Below are 23,701 nucleotides of genomic sequence, written 5' to 3'. Positions count from 1 at the left end.
GAAATGTAACTAATGAGTGAAAGCAATCTTGTCATTTTTAATCAAAAATTTAGTTTAACTAAGAATTGTAATAAAAATCAATGATCATATGATAGCGCTCAATATCTTAGACAGAGATCCCCAAACATTAAATTATTTTTTTCAACATTTTAAGAAAATTATATATGAAAATGTAGGTGTGACGGGGTTGAGACTAGCATAACAGGGTTGAAGAGACAAATACAGCGTTACATATAAACAGTTGTTTACTCCTAAATTCAATGTACAGGACTGCCATTAACATTATATCTCACTTTGTAACCATAGCAAGGACACCAGATACAAACTGCAGTAGAATTAAGTTTTATTAATCTCAAGTAAAAACAACCACAACAGCACATTAACAACTAACAAACATTGTAAAGTGAATTGCTCAAATGTAGCATAATGTGTGTGTGTGTGTGTGTCTGTCTGTCTAGGCATAAGTGCTGATGAGGTGCTAAAAGTCACCTCACCCTTGCTCCGATAACATACAATTAAACTTGTTGAACTGGTTGAAGTAATAACAATAATAATCAGTTAACGATTTCATTGTGTCTGTCTGTATCAGTGTCCATGTCAGAGTGTTTTTGCATGTGTGTGCTTGCTTCGGTGTGTGTGTCTGTATATATGCATGAATGTGCCGGTTGTTTCATGAATTCATCTTGTGAGTCGGTTCCACACCTGTTTCAAGACTTCCACATGGCGCCTTGTCACAGCCCGTGGGGGTGGAATGAGTTCAAGGACATCATCAAACAGGTACCAGAGGATATCATCCTGATGCGGCCAGAACAATCGGTTTGACCCAACACGATGCATGCATTTGACCTGGACTTGTGTTGTTTGTATGTTTAGAATGATGCCTGGATACAAATCATCGTCATATCTGAGAATACACCATTTACCAACCAGCTCCGGACTCTCCCACTGGATTTCTTTTTCTGGATTCCTCCCACTGCCTGTCTGTGATACAGCTGATTCTATCTTCTGGCCAACAGTGAAACACTGGGTGTTGCAGCTCTTGCAGTTAAACTGCTTCTGTGTTGTGCACATGCAGCTTACATCACGAACCATCAGTTTTCCTGGAGCTGCAGTAACGACCTGGTGAATTCTCATGGTTCCAGGAACAGCTGGTATCTGCTTCGGCATTTTCTCCATAGCTTCCTCAACATCTTCACTTTTCACAAAGAACAGTTTCACACTTGTGTTTGTTTCAGAAAAGGCCCTGAATAACTCTTCTGCATCTGGGATGTCATGCCCCTTTGCTACCATCATGTCAGCTGCTCTTTTTAAGGCTCCCCCGACACCATCTGGTGCTCCTTTTCCATGACTGGCCTCGAAAAATTCCAAGAACCAGCCTTGAATCCTCTTCTGTCCAGTTCTGTAGTGAAAAGGTAGAAGTTTCCTCGTTGTTTGTATCGCGTACAGGCTTAAAAAGTGCAGCAAAGACACTTGTGGATGTTGGCCTTGAAGGTAATCTAGCCCAGGATTTAGGTGCTGCCATATTGCTGGAGGGCCTTTATGTCTACTGGGGGAGATGGTGCTAAAGCACACAGGCTCTGGCTGTGTCCCAATTCAGGGTCTGCACGCTTGAAGTACGCGTACTACGCACGGTGCGTACTATAAGTACGAGAAGTGCGGAAGTGAGAGGCCTGTGAAATGGGACGGTCTAGCCTGCCTCGCGCTGTTCAGGTTGCCTAGCAACCATGATACTAACCGCGAATGACAAAAATGAATGATCAACAAAACAAAAATGTTTTGTTGATCATTCATTTTTGTCATGACATCACTTTGAGTAGTTGAGTATTTGAGGCTGAGACCACAGGACTGGATGGATAGATGGGGATATATATATATATATATATATATATATATATATATATATATATATATATATATATACCCAAGTTAGCGCTGAATGTACAAACATCACTAATGTCACATGACTTTGCCAACATGTGGCCAACAGTCATGTTTTAATGTTCTTCGTTATTAAACATTTGCACATAAATAAGTGACATCGTATTCAGTACTTACTTTTGACAGTTCACTCTTCGGCTGCTCCCTTCTGCCGCAAAATTGCGGCAAAATTATCCACACCCACCGCTGCGCTATGAATTGTGTGATATATGGGACCACGAAGTGTGCACCGGACCACGCTTGATATTTGGGGAAATCGACGGTGCATTTGAAGCACACTTCGAATTGGGACAGCCGTCGTCGCATGGCGGTGACGTAATCGCACTTAAAATGCGTACTTCAAGCGTGCAGTCTCTGAATTGGGACACAGCCTGAGAATCCACCAACATACAACACACCAGTATGAAGGGCAGCCTGCTGATGTGAAGCCCCAAAGTGGACCGCCTGTACTTGAGAACTGTATTTACAGCTGTAGTTTTCTGAGAAGTCAACATGTAAAAGTCTCCTCCCCTGACATGTTGTTCTTCAGCTCACGGCAGAAGGCATACTGCTGCTTGAAGTGATGCATTTGAAATTTCTTTACAAAGCTGTGGAAGAGCTCAATGAGGTCCTCTTGTGTGCCCTCCACAGATTTCTTGACTGTCACCTTGACAGTGTCCTTCATCTCTCACGCTCACTCTGCAGGTTTCTCTCCCTTCTTTCAGGATCAGCTTTAAGGCGTTCCCGATACTTCTTTTGCCTTTCTGCTGCTGTTGTTGGTGCCATCTTACTCGCATCCTTAACATGGAACATAAATCACATTCAGCATGCATGCAGTATAAGAATGGTGATTGAATATAATAATAATTGATTTAAATAATTGGATAACTTAACAACCAAAGTATTAAACTCTCAACCCCATAACAATCTCACAACCGCGTTACAATCAAAAACATAACAGGGTTGAGATTTTTGCACAAACGGGCCGCTGCTCAATATAGTGAATACCAGACAGAGAGCACATGGCATGCATGAAATTCAAAATCACCATATATTCAGGAACTAACAAAAAACTTTTCATAAGTAATAGTTTTCTTTTTTTCATGTTACGGTGTTGAGTCATTGAGGTTGATGACCACAATATCACAAGATAAATGACTAAAATAAAGGAAAAGAATGGAGCAACTTGCCTGTCTCTGGTCCTGTTGTCCAAAAGACTTCAGTGATGTCACTTCCTGATGTATACGAATTCTGGATCACACCATTGTATTTATGGGGGTGGGATCATTCATGTGACGGGGTTGAAGGGTTAGTCAGGTACAGGAATAATTGTGATTTTATTGAATAATTAACAATTAAATTTGAAAAAAAGAAATATTAACAGCAAAAGAGCACAAACAGATGTTTAGGTTGATACCAAAATTTATTGACTTTTTAAATAGTTTTATTTGGTATTTTCAAAGTAAACTTTCATCAAGGCCATGAGGGACATGACAAAATAGGTGGTGTCAAATGAAAAAACTGTATTATTTCCCATAAAAAGATCAAAATTAGTTCAGTTTTTTACACTGTATTAAATGGTACATTTCAATATATATGTAAAGCTGTTTAAACAGAAAGTTTGGTGACCCAATAGATGAAATACACCATAAGAGGTGAGAGGGACTCAAATTGTGCCATTTTCATGGAATGACTCGACTACACGACAACCTATGACTCAATGACCCACACATGAATCAACTTTATTTAGTTATTTATTTAATTTTGTACTTTTTTGATATTATTAGGATGATTTAAGTTTAACGAGTAAGTTCTGAGTTCATTCTTGCCACGTCTCTGAGTTTGCTTACAGCTGCAAGGCTCTTAAATACAGTAACAAAGTATTTGTATTTCTTTACCACTAACCTCTGGAAATTATATTACAATACTGTTCAAGAGTTTTGCGCTGTGTTGTAAATTAGTCTCCATGAAAAATGTGCCAATAAGGGCATCATTTGCAGAAAACGTCCATTTGAAATCAAAACTGAGTGTCACGATACGGACTGTGTTGTGACAGCTGAAACGCACAAGCGAAACGTCGTTCGGAGGATTCCTACGGACCGTGAACGCAGCACTGGACTCAGCCCTCCCATCCACCCTCTGTATCGATGTAGTTGTTTCAAAGATGGCGGACTTCCTGCCGTCCCGCTCCGTTTTATCTGCATTTTTCCCCAACTGCCTCCTTACAAGGGGCGAGGCAGAGCAGCTGCGGAAATCCAAAGAGATAGATAAGTGTATTCATCGAGACAAGACTTATGTTAAAAGGCTTGTAAAGATCTTATTGCTCGGGGCGGGAGAAAGCGGCAAGTCCACTTTCCTCAAGCAAATGCGTATTATTCATGGGCAGGACTTCGATCAGAAGGCCAAAGAAGAATTCAGGGCTACGATTTTTAGTAATGTTATTAAAGGTAAGCCGACATTATACCGACTGCTTTTCACATATTGAAACAGGTTTGTTCCGACGTGTGTAGAGATGGGGCTGTAGGAGCAGCCAGTGGGAAGTTGCTAGCTTCTGTTCAGCCGATTTTCTGTGTTCGACCAAGCTAGTCTGGTTAGCTTGTTGAGTAGCCAAGAAACGCCTCTGCTGCTTGTGTGTGCATGGTGGATCTGAACGCAGCACTTGATCGTCTGTGATTAGTAAAAGCTTCGCCGATATTTACGTATGATTTCTGCTCTCTTGTTCAGTCAAAAACATGCAGACTGGTTCGTCTTTATGGACAAAGTTGAGGAAAAGGGAACCAGTTTATTTGGAGTGCACTGGGTGTGTTGTTTATTACTTTTAAGCCTCTAAGTGTTACATAATCGCTCTGTAGCGATGTCTTTTTGCGAACCAGGCCAGTTTTTCATTGCTTTGCGATAAAAGAGCAGACGCGAGCATGCTGTATTATGGGAAGTGTTGCCTTGTGTGGTTTGTCATGAAAGTTTTTGTAGGAAGTGCAGGGCCACCCATGCGAGAGCTGCCGTTTTGTTCCAGCTTAACTGGTTTTCATGCTTTCTGGGGATGTTTGCCAACATTTCAACTGGTCTAAACAGATATTTCTAGTCGCAGAATAATCATATTTATGACATTTTATAGGTGAAAATGGACGTTTTGTTTTTGTTGTTGAATTTGAATATAAATATTAAGTCATTTTTTTGTAATCAAATATTGAAGTAAACCGATGTCCAGATTCTAATTGTTGGCCAAAATAGTCAGCAGTTTACAGATGCAAAGTTATTCATTGGGACTTTCTATAGATAATTGATGAATAAATTAAAACATATTAGATAAGACTAATCTATAAAGGACCATTCATGTCTCTTTAAACATTGTTGAATAACTGAAATCTCACAACCTGCAACCTAACAGGAAAGGAAAAACCAGCTGTTTGTGGAGAAGCACAGCAAACCGTGACCGACAGTTACACAGCAAACAATCGTCAAAGGCATCTGGTAGAGTGAGGCACGTCTGTGGCGCTATGCTCATCACAGCACCATACTTTAAATCATCTAGGTTACTGTTAGCTGAGCTGACATAATTCTGCCCCGTACACGAGGAGGTTTTCTAGTTTTATTCAGTGACGTCTTTAAACTTGTCAAACTTGAGACACAGTTGCAGGCACTGGAGCTCCGAGTGCTCCGAACCTGTGGTTTCACACGTGTTTCACGTTGATACAGATCATACGTTGATTTCAGGGTTTTTCCAGAAAAAAACAGCATCAACTAACTAACTAGGCCTACTTTAAAGAATGATACCGTCCTACTTCCTTAACGTTTCGTCAACGTTGAAGGATTCTTATGACCTGCAGCACATTTCCTCTTTCTACCGTCACTCTAACAATTGCTGACAGATGGCATATAAATCTTTTCAGGGTGGGACTCTCACCATGAAGTTTGGGAGTGATTCCTTTAGATTTCTTAGAGCAACTTTCTTATAACAGAGATGAGCAATTTCATCCTGGATGGCGAAATATCGAAATTTGTCAATCCCACCATGATTTCACGAAAACTCGCTTTGCAATTTAACGTCACCGCTGTCTTTACACTGAACGAAGATAACTGATCTGACCAAATCCCTCAGAGGAGTTGCTAAAAATACAAGATCTGAAAATATCACCAAAATTATACATTGAGTTAAAAATGGCTGACTTCATGTTGTTGGTTCTTTTTGTTGAGACTTTTTACGCCCTGTTGTCTTACAGGCTGCCAAATGTCAGACTCATAGATGAAACGTAGTGCAGCGGCTGCTTTTTGAAATTTTGTAGGTGGTGCTTGGAGACAGTGTGCAGTAGGGCTGCCACGATTAGTCGACTACTCACGATTACGTCGACTATCAAAATCATCACGACTGATTTAATAGTCGACGCGTCGTTTGAAGCTTTATAAGATCACAAAAGACGCAGGAATAAGTAGCAGGATTTAAGAGTGTAATAATGGACTGAAACAGAAGATGGCAGCACTGCATGTACAAGGATGCCAGCTGCTGTTAAACCCCGAAGAAGAAGAAGCTGTGTCCCAGAATTCATAGCGCCCCAGCTCAGTTTCCAACAATGGCGGCAGCTAGTTAGTTTTAATATCCATCCATTCGCTTCCGCTTCTCCTTTTCAGGGTTGCGGGGGGCGCTGGAGCCTATCCCAGCTGTCATAGGGCGAGAGGCGGGGTACACCCTGGACAGGTCGCCAGTCTGTCGCAGGGCCAACACACAAGGACAGACAACCATTCACATTCACTCGCACATTCACACAATGGCAATTTGTATTATCCAATTAACCTATCCCCACAAGCTGCATGTCTTTGGACGGTGGGAGGAAGCCGGAGTACCCGGAGGGAACCCACGCAAACACGGGGAGAACATGCACACTCCACACAGAAAGACCCCGGCCTGATGGTGGAATTGAACTCAGGACCTTCTTGCTGTGAGGCAACAGTGCTAACCGCCGTGCCACCGTGCTGCCCAGTTTTAATATTACTCTTATTATTCTTTCTGGGTCACAAAATAAAGTTTAACATATTTTCAGGCGAGAATGTAGCTGTGTGAACTTCAAATATCTGCTCAGTTTATCAGGACACCGCATATTTTCAAAAGCGCTCCGACGTTTTCGGAGACGTCTGTTACCCACTAGCTCGATAGCTAGCCGGGGGCTAGGCTCACTAGAGCCGTGAGAACACCGGACTCCCGGCAAATCGTTTTCAAACCCACCGCCGTCTTTCACTGCTCAGGTTAAACATGATATATAAGTCACTTAGATAACTTAAAATGTTGTTGTTTGGCTTTTTTAGTATTTTATTTGTTCCTGAGTAAATCGGTTTGGCTGAGATTAAAGTTATAGTTTTTACACAGCTGAATAAACGTCAAGCAGACAGCTGATCATCAGAAGTGTGAGACGCTCGAGAATTTACTCCGGTGTCCTGTTATATTTTAGAAAGCAAGGAGTTTATTAAACTTCACCGAAACAATCTGCAAATGTCATTAAAATTTAATAAACTATCATCTTGTCTTTATTTTTAGTTAGCACCTTAAACACTTAAAGCTGTAAGCTAATGATAGTTATATAAGAGCAGATGCTGCTGGTGCAACAAGCTGTACGTTTTACGTTCAATGGATGATGATCTGATTAGTCGACTATCAAAAGAATCGTTTGTGGCCCTAGTGTGCAATATTCCACGACAGCGACTATAAAACATAAATGGCTTCATCACATAGGTGTGTGCCAGGCGTAATCAGGTTTTGTAAGCCCCTCAAATCCCCTTCTGATTTCATGCTGCCAGGGTCATGGCCTCGGATGAAAAGTCACCTGATCTCTGAAGGCTTTCCTGGATAAAGTTGAGGTTGCTGACATCACCCGTCTTCAAACTGTAGCCCAAAGTGTAAAACATGACATTTCCTGTTCCCACTGGGTGGTGCTGTGACCACTGTCAAATATGGCCGTTGAAATGTGTTCAGGGGTGTCGACTCACGCGTGAGAAGGTTGGTCAGGATTGGACAGTCTGTGTGTGAATGATGGCAAATTAAAATTTCCTGGCGAATGATCAGCGTTTGCTGTGGTGCTGCTCCAGAGCCCCTTTTAAATCACCAATGTTCAAGGCCAGTAAAATACTTACATTTTCACCGGGTCTCACCCATGTTAAAGTGCCAAAAACCTGAATAATAATAAACTGAGTAGATAGACTTGGGCTGCTTGGCTCCTACGTTGGCCTTTGTTAGTAATAGATGAGGAAAATTAAAAAGTTCAGTAAGAATCCTTTTAAAAACAAACTGCATGCTTGATTTTGGTGTGTCCTCTGTCTGCAGTGCTACTGCTTTCAGATGGTTCCCGTTCTGACCACCACGTGTCAGATTTGATCTTTGTATGGACCGGAGCACCCAGAGCATTGTGCTAACTGGACTTTACTCACAGGGCTTCACACAGCCTGTTTCATCCACACAGTGCTTTCTGTCTGACACTGTCACATCTCCACTGTCCAGCTGATGCATCGGACAACAACTTGCTGTTAGTATCTCATCAAGGAAATCTGGCCCACAGAGGGGAACAGGTAGCATTAGCACAGCGTCACAAGGACGTTCAGGTCAGTGTGCCATACAGTTCATTAGAGTGAGTTTATGGCACCCCTTAACTTAATGCACATGTGAGTGTTTACTGGTCCAGAGATGTTCAGTCTGCTAATAATGGTTCAGTATGCACATGTGACTTATATGCTTCTGAATGTGGCCGTTTCACGTGGCAGGAGTATCAGGCAGTTCCTGGAGAATGGTGCAGTTGATACCACTGACTACCCCCTCGCTCACCCAGATCTTATAGAAATATGTTTCAGGCCGTTTAACGGCACCAGGATGGACCTGAGTGATGCCCCGATCGTGTCATTTGTAGCACATACCCAGTGCATAGAAGAATACATATCCACCATGATTGTTCATCCAGTTTAGTTTTCTACCATTGTTACCACATGAAGTGTTGGCCCTAGTCATCATATCCTGCCTAGAAATGTTCCTGCCCTTGTGCTAATGCAGAGTCACAGTCAGATATATGAAACGTGCGTACTTGCTGATCTTGTTGTTACCAGCTTACGTATTGTGAACCCCGGGCTCGTGCATGCTGCCTGCAGTCTGTTGAGCTGAAGTGTAGAAAGTAGTGACGATGTTAAATACATGAATCAATCATGTCTGAGGAGGAAGTCAGAAAGGCCAAAGGGACAGTGACTGTGGCTCGCTGTCACACAGAGTCTGGATGTTAAAGTTCAAAAAGTAAATGAGATCAGAAAAAGAGAAAGCAACAAAAAGCCTGATCTGTCAGCCTGAGATCAGAAACTCAGGGAAGTGAAAAACTCATTATTGACATGAGGTAGTGACGCCTGTTACTACAAAACTGCCAGAATACAGAGTAAGACAAAAATATTGCTGCATGTCAAAGCTGATCTGCAAACACACAGTTCATCGTGGAAGGGTTTCTGATTGGTGGCAGTTTGTAAACACCCGTCTGACACACACGTGCAGCTCTGTGTTTCTATGCCAGGCGAGCAGTCTGAATCAGTCTCTTTCATACGCTCATTGGGCTGAAGGTGCTGAATTTGAATCGACCAATCAGCAGCAGCCTGTGTGTGATCCCTGGGCAGGAAATCCCTGCTGAGATACAAACACACTGTGGGTCCCACTGAGAAACCTGTGACAGCGTGAGCACGACGACACGTGTGTGAGTCTGCAGCACTGAAACAATGGCCCCGGAGCAGCTGGCGTTGTTGTGGATGCAGACTGTGTCCTCGTTGAAATCGTGTGGTTCACTGTGTTTGTGTAAAGGTCGTTTCTTTTTCTTTTTTTCTTTCTTTCTTTTTTTTTGCGTCCCGTTTGGATCTTTAGCATCAGAATTGTTGTCTGAAGGCCAAGAAAGATGCCAAGCGGATTTATTTTACCAAGTGGATCATCATGGCCTTGCCATATTGGTCCATTTGTTTGACCTTTATTATAATTATGAATTTATTTTATTTTCAGTTGCTACAAACGGGACAGACATGACTGGGGGATAGGACAGGGAGAAAGAATGAAAGAAAGAGAGGGAGAGAAAGAAAACCAAAGGGGAGAAGAGACGGTGAGAAGGGGGGAAGAAAGAAAAGAAAAAAAAACAAACAAACAAAAAAAAACAAAAAACACCTGGATCACCTGTATGGAGAAAAAAACAGAAGAGAAAGCAAACAACAAAGAGCAACATAATAAAAAAAAAAAACGGCACCATCACAATAAACTAGCTAGCAGTAGATATCAGTAAATACTAAATAATAAACGATATTGTGCAGCACGCAAGATAGACAGCGCACAGTGTGCTTTGAGGCAGCAGCCAAGAAAGCTGTAGTCCACGTCTGTGATCACCCGTGTGTACACCTGTGAGCATGGACGCTTGTTTTTAAAAGGTTCCTTCATGTAATAATCTGCTAGAGGGTGTGGGGGGGCCACAGCCCCGTCCTCCAGGGCATGAAGCAGGTATGGAGGAGATCAAAACTCCAGACATCCAGAGGCCCCCAGAACACAAGAGACCAAGGAAGACCAACAGAGGGGCAGCCGCGCCACTGTCCCAGAAAGAGCTGAGGAGAGTCCCAGATGAGGGCTCACTCAGCAGCTGCGGAGCAGAAGCCAGGGGGAGTTGCAGTGACGCGCCCGTGAGCTCCGCCGGCAGCCAGCTGTGCCTGAGTGACCGAGCCCCAGGCCGAGAGGCCGGGGGCACCCCACCTCCGAAGTGGCCCGAGCGAGCCCCAGGCTCCAAGCCCCGATAAGCGGCCGCCAAGGAGTGAGCCGGTGTGTACCTGGACGCCCACCCCCAGACACAAAGAACCACCAACGCACCGACACCTGAGGGAGTCCGCCACTGGCAGGGGAAGTGGTGGTGGGGGGAGATAGGCCTCCAAACCTTGGAGGGCCTGAGATGTCCCCAGAGAGGTGGCGTCTGACACCCAACCTGACATATAGACACAGACATACAGGCACACACAGACACAAACATCCATTCCCACCCTCATGCTCTCATATGCACTTACTCCACACTCAACCAACGTGGAGACAGACATAAAGAGACGCTGTACACACGATCACACTCCCCAAGCGTACTCTACAAACCGGGTCTAGGTACCCTTGCCCCTGGAGGGGGAACTGCACCCAGACCCAGGTGGTGTTACCCTTTTCCCTGCAGTGGGGGGAGGCAGACCGCCCCGACTCCGCAGCAGCAGGAAGGCCCCACACCCCAGACTGCGGTCGGACGGCCAACTCCTCCTCCTAGCCCCCCCCCCCCCCCCTGCTCCAGCAGGTCGCAGAGAACGGGGGTGAGAGAAGACTCCAAACCTCCCTCCACCCGCTCATTGTAGTGTTGATGCATGTGTGTTCTAAGGTGCATTTAAAACCCAGGAGGGCATGGAGCTACCTGCCAGAGAGCAGCAGGTAAGCGCATGGTCCCTCCTGCTAGCCCTCAATGTCTACGTGTATTTAAAATTGAGAGGTGGGCAACGACGCCAGGGGTGGGGTGTACACCCTGATGGTACTTTGGACTCCGTGTATCGTGCCCACCCCCAAGATCCTATATGTATGTGTAATGAGAGTGTGAGTAATGTGAATGTCTAAGTTGTGGGATAAAATTGAGGCAGAGGCAGCCAGAAGGGGACGGGGGTGGGTAGCCTCCTCTGCACCCTGGTGACATACCCCTACTCCAAGGCCCTGCATTTGTGGGTGGTTGTGGTGGAGCGGGAAGAGGGAGGCAGCTGGAGATGGGGAGGGAAGGAAGGGAGGGGCAGGTGACCCCTCCCTGGGGCCAGCTCCCCCGCTGACCCCAGTAGGCACTCCCATACTCCGCGACCCGCCAGGGAAAGGGGGCCCAGGCCCATCCAGACCGGGCCCAGTGCAGCAGCGCCCCCCGGCCCCACAGAGCCCAGGACAGTCCACCCAACCCCACCACAGAGAAAACTGCACCCACCCCACCATCCACTCATCTTCCAGACTACATGAGACAATAAACACCCAGGCTGAGATCTTCCTCCACCTCTCCTGTATCTCCCCCTCCTGCAGAGAGCTCCTGGGGAGAGGAAAGGTCGTTTCTTAGTGAGGACAGCCACAGCTGCATGTATTACACATGTATGTTTGGCTGTGAAAGAGAGAGAGGTGTTTTTGTCAGCTTATCGTCCACCCTCAGATTTTAGAGCAGGTGATGTCATCACGCAAAATTCTTCATTAAACTTAAACTGTTTGAAAACATTAAACATAATATATTAAGAGAACACCTTAATAGATCAAGGAGCGGTTTTAAGTTCTCCTCTTGCTCCAAGTCTTTGGAGGCTTTGAAGAGGAGTTTCTCTCCTCGTTTGAAGAGAAACCATCAAACGTTACAAAAATGAAAGTAAGAGCACAGTCCTGATATGCAGAAGTAGTTAAGCACACAAAACGTACGGAAGAATAAAACAGAACAATGATAAAGACGTGGAGCTCAGCAATGCAGAAGCTTAAACAGTGTAACTTCCTCTAATCTTATTCATCTCTCTCCTATGTTGTTTTCCCAAATACAGAAATGTGCTTCATTGTCAGGGCAGCTTCTGAAACCACGGTTACCAAAGTATCACAGTTCATTAGTAATAATCAGCCTGGCTCAGCGATGGTCAGAGCGCTGGTAGCTGCACCAATCAAGTTTATCATCATTGTCTGATTCCAAATAGACGGCGTCGGCCTCGCTGTACTTTCATGTTGCACACTGGCAGCACAGACATGTGTGGGCCTGCACAGGGAGTGGTGTTCCTGACTCATCCTCATCAAATGAGGAAACACAGGAGGATAGTTAGGACTGCTGCTGTGTTGTTGTTGTTGTGTAACTTTGTAAATGCAGACACGCGTGTTAGTAGCGTCTCAATTCCCCCTCTGCTGTTTTGGTCTTGTTTTTCAAACAAAGGTCAGAGTCGATCTTATGTCAGTAATCTGGGGTTATTACACAGAGCTGCTGGTTTGCTTTCCTCCCCAGCACCTGTGTCATGGTTGCTTCCAGATGCTTTTCTCATACAGTCACTGGCAGCTGTGAGCTCCATGACTTTTGTGTAGCTTTGCAGATGTTGCTCGTTGTAATCTCACAGACCATGAGATGTTCTAAAGAGACAGTCACATCCTGTCTCCATGACTCCCTGTGTTCCTGTGTCATGAAGTATACAAATACATTTACATGTTTTCATACATGTATGTCTTTGTGGTATTTTTCACTATTTGCACTGTTTAGTGATCTTATAAGTCAAATTGTAAAAGTGATATGCAGATGAGTCAGTTATGAAGCTGTAACTTGGAGCCCACATCTGGCCCAGCACACAGATCGCTCATGTGTTTTTGTCACTGTCTGCAGGCATTCGAGTGTTAGTGGATGCTAGAGAGAAGCTGCACATCCCATGGGGTAACACGTCCAACCAGCGGCATGGAAACACTATGATGGCATTTGACACTCGGTCGGCGATGGCTCACGGTCACGGCATGGTGGAGCCCAAAGTTTTTCAGCACTACCTGCCGTCAATCAAGGCCCTGTGGGCGGACCAGGGCATCCAGAATGCCTACGATCGGCGCAGGGAGTTCCAGCTGGTGAGTGAATCTGCTCAAGTCCAGTCAGCTGTCAGGTGACACCTAAAAAACCTTAACTGGTATTCTCACCAAACGCTCAGCTGAAATCGTTATTTAACCCTGTCATGCAGGAATTGTGACAACCTCAGTCTGGATTTTATTCTTTAGTATTTTTATCCATCTTCAGTCATGAAAAGATGAATAACAATCCTGATTGAGGTCGTCATAATGCATGACAGGGTTAAATGACAATAACTACAATGATACAGGTCATACATCTGTAGTAACATTAAAGGACCAGTGGGTGGCAGAGTGTGGGGCGACACATCAGAGTGTAGTGGTTTATGTGCAGGTACACCATCAACACTGACACAAACACAACAGCCTTTGAATAGCTGTCCACTGTAGTGACCAGTATGGTGAAAGGGTGACAGCAGGGGCCAAACAAGATAAACATTTATTGAACACTCAAACAATGTTTTTTAAACATAAATGTGAAGAAAAACCGACAGGAATATTATTCCAGTTTAAATAAACTTAAAAAAAGAAACTTTAACTTTAAATATCCTGTCAAAATGATGCAAGTTAGAAATATGAACATGCTGCCAAAACCCCAGAAAAAGTAAATGAGAGCAAACACAAGGTTGGAGCCGCATGTAGACGAGCTGGGCGCTGCTGCAGGAGTGGAGCTAATAAACTGTGCGGGCCATTCAGTGTCTTTCCCTGAGTGCATCGTTACACTGCAGCTGCATCTGAATCTGCACAGGTGCAGCTCAGCAAAGTGCGCTGACTTGGTTCAACATTACTGCAACAGGGAAAGTGAGGCAGGCTGCACTGGTGCATTAGTGACAGCTTCACTTGAAACGCCTTCACTGCATCACACATGTCCATGAACTGACAGGTTTCCTTGCTGAGCTCAAAAACTCTGTTGAACTTTTATCCCAACTCAGCCAGCGGAGCTCTGCATGAAGGAATGTCGGCAAACTCTGAATCTATTTCCCACATAAAAGACTGAAACTGACGGTGATTTAAACTTTTAGCTCAGATAAAATGTACGGTCTGCGTCACGGTGACCATTACATGCTCCATTTTTAGGACTTCACCACACAGCCTTTCCTGGTGTGTGATGCAGTGATGCTGTTAACTCAGCGGTACATTTCTCCTGCATCTTTACTCGCATCCTGCTGACTAGTCCGCTTTTTTCACCGCACAGCACCGGCGCTCCATCTGTTGTAAGTCCAACAAGTTTGTCCCAGGGCATTTTCATGTCGTTACACTTTGACATACGTTTTAAAAAATGTCTTTTCCTGTCGTTGTCCCGTGCCTCGATTTAATGTCCAATATTTCCTCTCCACGGATGAAGATGGTCAGCTGTGCAACGTCCATCATGTCTGTCCTTTCATCCACAGCCGACTATGCAATAAAGTTTTTGCTTCTTTCACACAACTGTGTTCTTAAATCAGTGACCATCTCACAAACCCGATCAGCAATCGTATTTCTGCTCAGGCTCACATTTGCCAAAGTCTGTGTTTTGTCTGGACACAAGACGTCGCACAGCTTCATCCTGCAGCTCTTCAGAGTGGTACCGGGCTGATTTGGCTCCTCTGCTACAATAAAACTTGCTTTCACAACAGCTTCACTTTGTGGTTTTGCTCTGGTGACAAACGTCTGCTGAAACGTCAGATTCTTCTTTAGCTCTTCTACTTCCTGTAGTTTCTGCGTTTCGGTTTTTCGGCTTATCCTGACGTTTTGTCTCGTAGTGCCGTCTTAAATTAAATTCCTTCATTACAGCCACATTAGCTCCACTAATAAGACGCACGGGTTTACCAGCATGTCTGTAAACATATATTCAGTCTCCCACCGGCGCTGAAAGGCTCTGCTTTCAGAATCGTTTCTCGCCACCATTGTGAGCGGCGAGCTTCACAATAACAGAAGTTTGACTTGATTGACGCGGGAATGTTCCCAGGTAGCCTAGCGTTCAGCAAGGAGGCTGCAGCGCTGCATTATGGGATCTGTTGTCTGTGTGTTATTAGCGTCTCATGTCGCCGGGCCATGCATAACAGTAATAAAAAATCTATATAAAATGATCTGGCGGGCCGGAAGTGGCCTTGACTTTGACACATGTGGGTTAGAGGATGTTTGCATTCACTGAATCAAACAACCCACTAGGGCTGCCACGATTGGTCGACTAGTCACGATTAGTCGACTATCAAACTCGTCGACGACTGATTTAATAGTCGACGCGTCGTTTGAAGCTTTGTAAGATCACAAAAGACGCAGGAATAAGAGTGTAATAACGGACTGAAACAGAAGATGGCAGCACTGCATGTACAAGGATGTCAGCTGCCGTTAAACCCCGAAGAAGAAGAAGCTGTGTCCCAGAATTCATAGCGCAGCCCAGCTCAGTTTCCAACAATGGCGGCAGCTAGTTAGTTTTAATGTTACTCTTATTATTCGTTCTGGGTCACAAAATAAACGTTTAACATATTTCAGGCGAGAATGTAGCTGTGTAAACCTCAAATATCTGCTCAGTTTATCAAGACACCGCATATTTTCAAAAGCGCTCCGACGTTTTCGGAGACGTCTGTTACCCACTAGCTCGATAGCTAGCCGGGGGCGAGGCTCAGTAGAGCCGTGAGAACACCGGACTCCCGGCAAATCGTCTTCAAACCCACCGCCTTCTGTCACTACTCAGGTTAAACATGATATATGAGTCACTTAGATAACTTAAAAATGTTGTTGTTTGGCTTTTTTCAGTATTTTATTTGTTCCTGAGTAAATCTGTTTGGCTGAGATTAAAGTTATAGTTTTTACACAGCTGAATAAACGTCAAGCAGACAGCTGATTATCAGAAGTGTGAGATGCTCGAGAATTTACTCCGGTGTCCTGTTATATTTTAGAAAGCAAGGAGTTTATTAAACTTCACCGAAACAATCTGCAAATTTCAATAAAATTTAATAAACTATCATCTTGTCTTTATTTTTAGTTAGCACAGACCTTAAACACTTAAAGCTGTAAGCTAATGATAGTTATATAAGAGCAGATGCTGCTGGTGCAATAAGCTGTACTTTTACGTCCAATGGATGATGATCTGATTAGTCGACTAATCGCAAAATTAATCCGTGACTAGTCAACTATCAAAATAACCGTTTGTGGCGGCCCTACAACCCACCAAACCCACGATACAGTTGGAAGAAACGGGTAGTTCCAGTTTTTCAGGTTTCCACATGCCACGGTCTCTGCAGTGAGGCTGACTGTTGCATATCTACCCTGAATGACACAAACACAGCTGAACCCTTATTCATGGGAGTTTCACTAGTAATCAAAAGCCGCCATCTTCTTCTGATGCCACCCACAACCTCAGATGAAACCACTGCCTGCTGTCTGAGCATGCTCTATGGTTCATCTTTGCTTTTAGATAAAGACGGGGAGAATAGATGAAGGAGACCTGAGTGTGCCCCCGCCCAGGGTCAGAGGGGATGGGCTTCAGTGTAGAGCAGGGCGATATGGCCAAAAATATTTATCACGATATATATTTGAAAATTTGTGATAACGATATAACTGACGATATAATTGATGCGAGACAAAATACAACTCCACAACATTACTAGCACAAAAAAAACCCATCCATTTATTGTCACTTAAACAAGCAGCTGTTTTTATGTACATTAAAGCTTTATAAAAATGTAACAGTGCAAATGCAAATTCCTTGCTGAAAGTTTAACCAAAAGGCATCTCCAGTAGAAATGGGCTGACATATCCTGAGCATAACCATGTATAATATCCACTGAAGTTAAAAAGAGGTGCTTTGCAACATTAAACTGCAGTGTGCCAAATAAAAAAGTCAAATATGTATTTCTCGGCCCATAAGGTGCACGGGATTATAAGGCACATTAAGCGAAACAAAGCAGTCAGATAAATCAAACTTTATTCAACTCATTCTTCTTGCTTCCTCCACTTCTGTACCATCGATTCATTAATGCTGTATTCTATCACAGCTGCTCTATTCCCATGTTGTTGCAGTATATTAATGACTAACCTCGTATTGTGGATGGATTATCTCAGTTGTTCTCCTGACTGAAGTTTGGTCCGTTTACAGCATCCTGCCATGCGATTGCATTTGTCTCTAACCATCAGGAACCTTAACGTTAACTTTTATAAGGGGAAAAGTGTTAGTGTTCATCCTCCAGCTTCACTGTGTTTATGTTATGCTAACATAGCTGTGTCGCTAGCGATCACGTGGCACATCATTAAATACCAGCTAGCCCAACTTCAGTAACCCTACAAACGTCACTGCTGTTTAGTTTCCTGTCTTCATTTATGTTGGAAGTGATAGCAGAGCTGTACGTTTGAATGTTTTCAGAAATCTCTCAGTCAGAACGTGCTATATCATGGAAACTAGCGAGCTAACCTCCTGCTAACCTCCTGCTAACTTCTAACTTAAATGTAATAAATTCTGTTTTCATGGATGCCTGGAATTTAAACTTCATAGTTATACCTGGTAAAGCAGCAATGCTGATCGTTTTATTAAAGATGAAAGAATTTAGACCGTTTTTAACTCTCAGTGATGTTCGTTTGACTTTGGGACCTGAAGACGGAGTTTCGGACCCAGATTACTCCCAGATTTATGAGCACCTTAGTGCGACAAATACGGCAATAACGACGGCCCGCCTGCATGTTCTACAAAAAAACTGTGCTTTGGTGTGTATCTGACGGACAAACACCAAACCAGTTCCACATCACTGAAGTTGCACCATTTTTACAAACCAATTCTGGTTCATCCGTTTCACTCAACGATCCGCGTTCCCCCTTCTCATTCTCCGTCGCCGCCATGGTTTTTCCACCATGTGCGTATGAAAACAAAGCCACTGCGCATGTGTGTTTTACCCATATTCTATCGTGATATTTTATTTTCTTATTGTTGCCCAAAATTATACCGGTATTACTGTGAACGGTATAATATGGCCCAGCCCTACTCCAGTGCTTAGTAATATGGATCCATGGCTTGAGACAGTAATGAGAGAGGAAACCTACAAAGATGCAGTCTGAGTGCTGTGTACCTGCAGGATACAACAGGGCTTCATAGACACCAACAAAGCTGTGATGGTTTGGGTTTAGCATCACTGGCTGAACTGGGTCATACAGGTACTGTTTTATTATTTGGCTCTGACTCCCAGGCAGTCCCATTACATGGACAGTTTCTACTGTTCAGCTGCTCGAGCTAATCCATGAGCTTGGCTCTAAAAACCTTGTAGGATTGTGTTGTGGATGCATCAGTCTAAAAGCAGCTAAATGTATTTTTCTAAAAGAAAAAGGATGGGTGGTATCCCATTAAGTAAATGACATTAATGCGAACACCTCCCATGCAGAGGAGGGTCTCATGTGTCACATCTGACATGGATCTCCACTCTTTCTCTTTCAGGGGGAGTCGGTCAAGTATTTCCTGGACAATTTGGAAAAACTCGGACAGTCGGTAAGTCCCAAACACACACTAACAGAATAAAAGTGTAGTAACACAACTTTGTGTGTTATTTTACACATTTAGGGACAAAGTCTCAGACATGTGGACGATTTTAGCCAAAAACTGAAAACTGCTAAGAGCTTAACTCAGCAGTTTCAAACTATCCAGCTGTGACGAGGAGACGAATGAGTTTGTTTTTCAGCTGTTTCACTGGACCGTGAGTTACTCTTTGACATGTTTAGCTCAGTTCACGAGGCCTGGCACTGAAACTGAACTGGGCTTCCCAGAAACTAGATCATCCATCCCTCCACCCATCCCTCCCTTCATCCACCCATCCATCCAGCCATCTAGCCATCCATCCACCCATCCCTCCATCCCTCATCCATCCACCCATCCATCTAGCCATCCACCCATCTAGCCACCCATCCATCCATCCCTCCACGCACCCATGCATCCACTAATCCATCGACCCTGCCACCAATCCATCATTACAGTCTATTCGTGATTTAATAAGGGAGTGGATTGTTTTTTGGATTTTGTTTCCCACACGTGGCGAGGTCGGTTTGATAGTTTTTCCCTGTAAAAAATGAAATCATTATTTTAAAAACTGCGTTTTGTGTCATCTGTGTCCAAGAGCCGAACATGCACACATAAATCATAAGAGTTTTTCATGCACTGTAATTCTGCATCGAATATGCTGATATCAGTAAACCTGTAAATGAAATGCAGAACACCAGATTATACTTCCAAAGTTTTGATGTGCCATAATTGGATTTTCAAATGTGGAAAAACAAACACTGACAACATCTAAGCACATCAGAAGGCAGTGGGATTTTCCCGCACTATGACAACACATGTCTGGTCTCATCTGGGAGGTTATTGGTGATATTTTCTTTGCGTTAGCTTTCAGAGATTAACTGTGAATCCCAGAACGTTGTGTTTTCCAGGTCTGGTTCGGTGTGTGGCATTAGTTAGTGTGTTTATTTAGCCACTTTCTTTGGATATTCCTGCAATTCAGAGCCGTGTAAAGATCAAAAGTACTTTTTTAATCTTTTAGATAAAGAGCATAAATAAAAGTAAAAGTTCTTTAAGGACCACAGAGCAGCCTTTTGTGTCTGACAGCGAAACGTCAGACGACTTTGAAGGGAGATGCTGAGTGCTGAGGGTGTGGACAGTGGTGCGAGTACTTTGAGGAGCTCCTCAGTCCTATTGGCATGTCACAGGGCAACAACAGTCTGGGGATGGGGGTGATTTGTCCATCAGTAGGGATTGAGTTCACTATAATCAAACCACACTGCTGGGCAGGCTCTGCACGGCTCTGCACGCTGTGGGTTGTCCTGGTTGATGCGCCTCCACAGCAATGCATGGAATTTAAAGCCAGTGCCTTAGGACTGTAGGATTGGCACATTGGGAGGTCATCTTTTCTTTTGGTAGCTGATCTCTGAGTTTCTTTTAAAAACAGTTGTTTGTTTTGTTTGTTGTGTTTTTTAAGTAACTCTTAAGTAGATCAGTGCAACTTTACCAGTGAATGTAAACGTTTTGGTGTAAATCTTGACAAAAGCATATCACACTGCAACACTTATCTGCTTGCAGGACTACCTTCCCAGCCAGCAGGACATCCTTCTGGCCAGAAAACCCACCAAGGGCATCCACGAGTATGATTTTGAGATTAAGAATGTGCCTTTCAAAATGGTGGACGTGGGTGGGCAGCGCTCTGAGAGACGGCGCTGGTTTGAATGTTTTGAGTCGGTCACATCCATCCTCTTCCTTGTGTCCTCCTCTGAGTACGACCAGGTGAGTTATGTGGAAGCAGAGTGTTGCTCAGTATGCTAACCTGGCTAAAGATTCAGCTAACAGCAGTTAGTTGGGTCTTTGTCTTCTTACTGAGTTCAGATTGATTGGAAAGCCTGTCTCGAACCCTCTGATGTTCTGTCTACTGGTGTTTTTCATGGAAACCTTCACTAAGTATCCTGCTTTGTTTACTTTGGTTAATGTCATTTAGGGATGTTTTTGTCCAGTGGTGAAGCAGCTTTGAGTCTAACAGTGGTGTGCAGTGATGCTGATTACATAACAAGTATGTATAACAATAAATGGAGGCGTTTGGGAGAGGGGGGTTGCAAAGCAGCTTGCAGGGCAGCAGCAGCTCCATGCAGGGTGATGCAGTTAGATAGCGTGCCCCAGTAGGATATGCATGAAGGAACCGACTGAGCCAACAGCTGGACAAACGTAGAGACTGATCCATCTGTAGATCTCAGCTAACCTGCAGCGCTCTGGCTGGACTCCACAGTCGGCCTTAACCTCAGTCTGTGCTCAGATTTGGTGGGTGTGCTTACCATCATTAAAATGTTTGAGAACAGGACATCATATTTTAGACTTCAACTTTCCAAAACCACATCAAAGTTGATTTTCCTAGAAGTTTTAGAGGCTTAGTGATCGATGCCCATGATACCACCATCCAGCATGGCTCCGTCACAGTGCACGCTGCTGCGATGGTGAAAGCTACTAGAAATCCTGCTATTTTACTTCTGCTGGTTGAGTCGAGCTGCTTTTCATACCACATGTCTGCGTTCTAACACATCCAGGTGCTCATGGAAGACCGGCAGACTAACCGACTGAGCGAGTCACTAAACATCTTTGAGACCATAGTCAACAACCGGGTCTTCAGCAATGTCTCCATCATCCTCTTCCTCAACAAAACGGACCTGCTGGGGGAGAAGGTGAAGCAAGTGTCCATCAAAGACTACTTCCCCGAGTTCTCTGGTGACCCCATGAGTTTGGCGGATGTCCAGTGCTTCCTGGTGGAATGCTTTCGCAAAAAGCGTCGCGAGCAGCAACAGAAGCCTCCGCAGCAACTGAAGCCTCTGTACCACCACTTCACCACAGCCATCAACACTGAAAACATCCGGCTGGTGTTCCGTGATGTCAAGGACACCATCCTGCACGACAACCTCAAGCAGCTGATGCTGCAGTGAGGGAGCGCGGCAGGGAAGGGCGGAGGCAAAGGGAACATGGCTTGCAGTGTCTCTTTCAGCAGCCATAGGAGGAGCGGACAGCGCCACTGCTTTCACCCACCCAGGATTTGGCTCTGCCCCTCACTGTTGAACTTGACTGTGTATTAAAGCAACCACTACTATGGCCACTCCCCCCTGTGCTTCTTTGCTTAACAAGCGTGTTCACTGTAACTTATAACAGCCCACTGTGGCTGAGTTCTTCCTGCCCTTAGACCCATGTAACTGACCTGTAGTCCTCACTCTCTCAGGCCACGCCCACACTCCTGAGCATCCTTTATAGTGTCCCTGTATCCTGCTGGAGAGGAGGGGGTGATGCAGGCCGCTATCAGTGACTGTTACCAAGGTGTTGTTGTAAATGTGCTCTTCACTGTGCCTTGGTGTGGATTTATACTTTTCTAATCATTTTGTTTTCTATTGTATGAACATACTGTTTTAACCTATGCATTTTTCTATCTCATAGGGGTTTACACTTTGACATTTGGACTGTTACAGTTATTCAAAGATGTCGGGGTGCTGCAGACACAAACACGCCGCTTGTTGAAAGCTGGTCGGGGTTTGGGGTGACCCACAGTACTGGTGCTGTTTCTCAGGGCACCATTTCTAAACCACTACTGTGATTTGATACAGTGCAGAGCATGTGTACCTTACCCTTGCACCAGTCAAACGGGTTTCCCCTTTATTTGCCACAAAACCGGCCGGAGTTGTACTTCAGAAGTACTCTGGCCGTCGACCTCAGCCTTATTTTACTGCGAGTGATTTGACCCGTGTGCTTGCACATATGCTAACATGTGATTTGTGGATACTGCCTCATTGACAGTGGTTAAAGATAACACTAAGGGACAAATGTAAAGCGGCTTTTCTCAGACGGATGGCAGATGTTGCAGCGCGGGTTGAGCCCCTGGGTTTTCTTCAGTGGTACAGAGAGAGGGATTTTTCTCCTCAATAGAATTATCGCCTTAAGTGTTGCGTATTGCACTGCAGGCGATGAGGTGGCCATCTTGCCTTTTGTCTTAATCAGCTCTTCATGTTGCAGGCCGCCCCTCACCACAGGGACATATTCCCACTGCAGTCTGTGCAGCTAGTTTCTGCTGGCTGCTCTCGTTTTGTATAAAGTTCACGTGTCCATTCTAACGCATGTGTCCCTCACATCGACCTAAAGCTTGTTGCAACCGCTCTAACTTTCCACACAGTATAATGGTAAGTGTTATTTTGCTACGTGGTGTTTTTGGTTTGGGGTTTTTAAGCAGAAGCAGGCATCTATTAGACTGTCTTGTGTTGTTTAAGGGGCTTCCTGTGTCTTTACAACACGAATGCCACAATCCTGTACGTGTCCCTGCAAATAACAGGCTCCGCTGGTCCATGCTAACCAGTTGTAAAAGTAGTCTTGTTGTCTTTTTGGGGGTGAGCAGTTCCACACTGTAGACTTTTGAACAATGGGAACATTCTGTGTGCGTCAGCATGGGTATTTTTTTTGTACTTTCTAATTGTGATAATTGCTAATGTTGAATAAGTAAAGAATACTTAATGTTAATCACTGTTAATAAGTGTTGTGCACAGACTTGTAACTGAGCTGCAAAGCTTCAAAGGGACACGAGGCAACTGAGAAACTGGCTGAAAAGGTTTGTCTGATGTGACCACAGAACTGTGCATTTACAAATACTATCATTAACTTCTTTGTCTTATCAGATCTGCACCTGCAGTGTTGACTCAACTCAAATAAAGTTTCCTCAAATACAA

At 44.3% G+C, this 23,701-nt stretch overlaps 1 protein-coding gene and 1 pseudogene across 1 annotated transcript; one reads left to right on the top strand and one right to left on the bottom strand.

The window, feature by feature from the left end:
• Nucleotides 1-326: 326 nt before the first annotated feature.
• On the bottom strand, nt 327-2,602 carry LOC146670752 (uncharacterized; annotated as a pseudogene).
• Nucleotides 2,603-4,056: 1,454 nt separating this feature from the next.
• On the top strand, nt 4,057-23,701 carry gna13b (guanine nucleotide binding protein (G protein), alpha 13b). The gene is made up of 5 exons (XM_085402814.1): nt 4,057-4,364; nt 13,284-13,513; nt 18,915-18,965; nt 20,547-20,747; nt 21,536-23,701. Exons 1-5 carry the CDS (start codon nt 4,082-4,084, stop codon nt 21,923-21,925), a joined length of 1,155 nt encoding a protein of 384 aa, XP_085258940.1. The 5' UTR covers nt 4,057-4,081; the 3' UTR covers nt 21,926-23,701.

Source organism: Rhamphochromis longiceps, linkage group LG4 (genome assembly GCF_057381845.1).
Source record: "Rhamphochromis longiceps isolate RC_006_pf linkage group LG4, R_longiceps_female_GT1.1, whole genome shotgun sequence".
NCBI lineage: Eukaryota > Metazoa > Chordata > Actinopteri > Cichliformes > Cichlidae > Rhamphochromis > Rhamphochromis longiceps.
Note: the sequence above shows the minus strand (reverse complement) of the source record. Positions and strands in the feature narration are given on the sequence as shown.

What these genes read in the sequence shown, in the direction of transcription:
- gna13b (XM_085402814.1), top strand. Translation starts at nt 4,082, where the DNA reads ATGGCGGACTTCCTGCCGTCCCGCTCCGTTTTATCTGCATTTTTCCCC. An exon ending in TGGAAAAACTCGGACAGTCG is followed by an intron (nt 18,966 to 20,546) that starts GTAAGTCCCAAA and finishes ATCTGCTTGCAG; the next exon opens with GACTACCTTCCCAGCCAGCA. An exon ending in CCTCCTCTGAGTACGACCAG is followed by an intron (nt 20,748 to 21,535) that starts GTGAGTTATGTG and finishes TAACACATCCAG; the next exon opens with GTGCTCATGGAAGACCGGCA.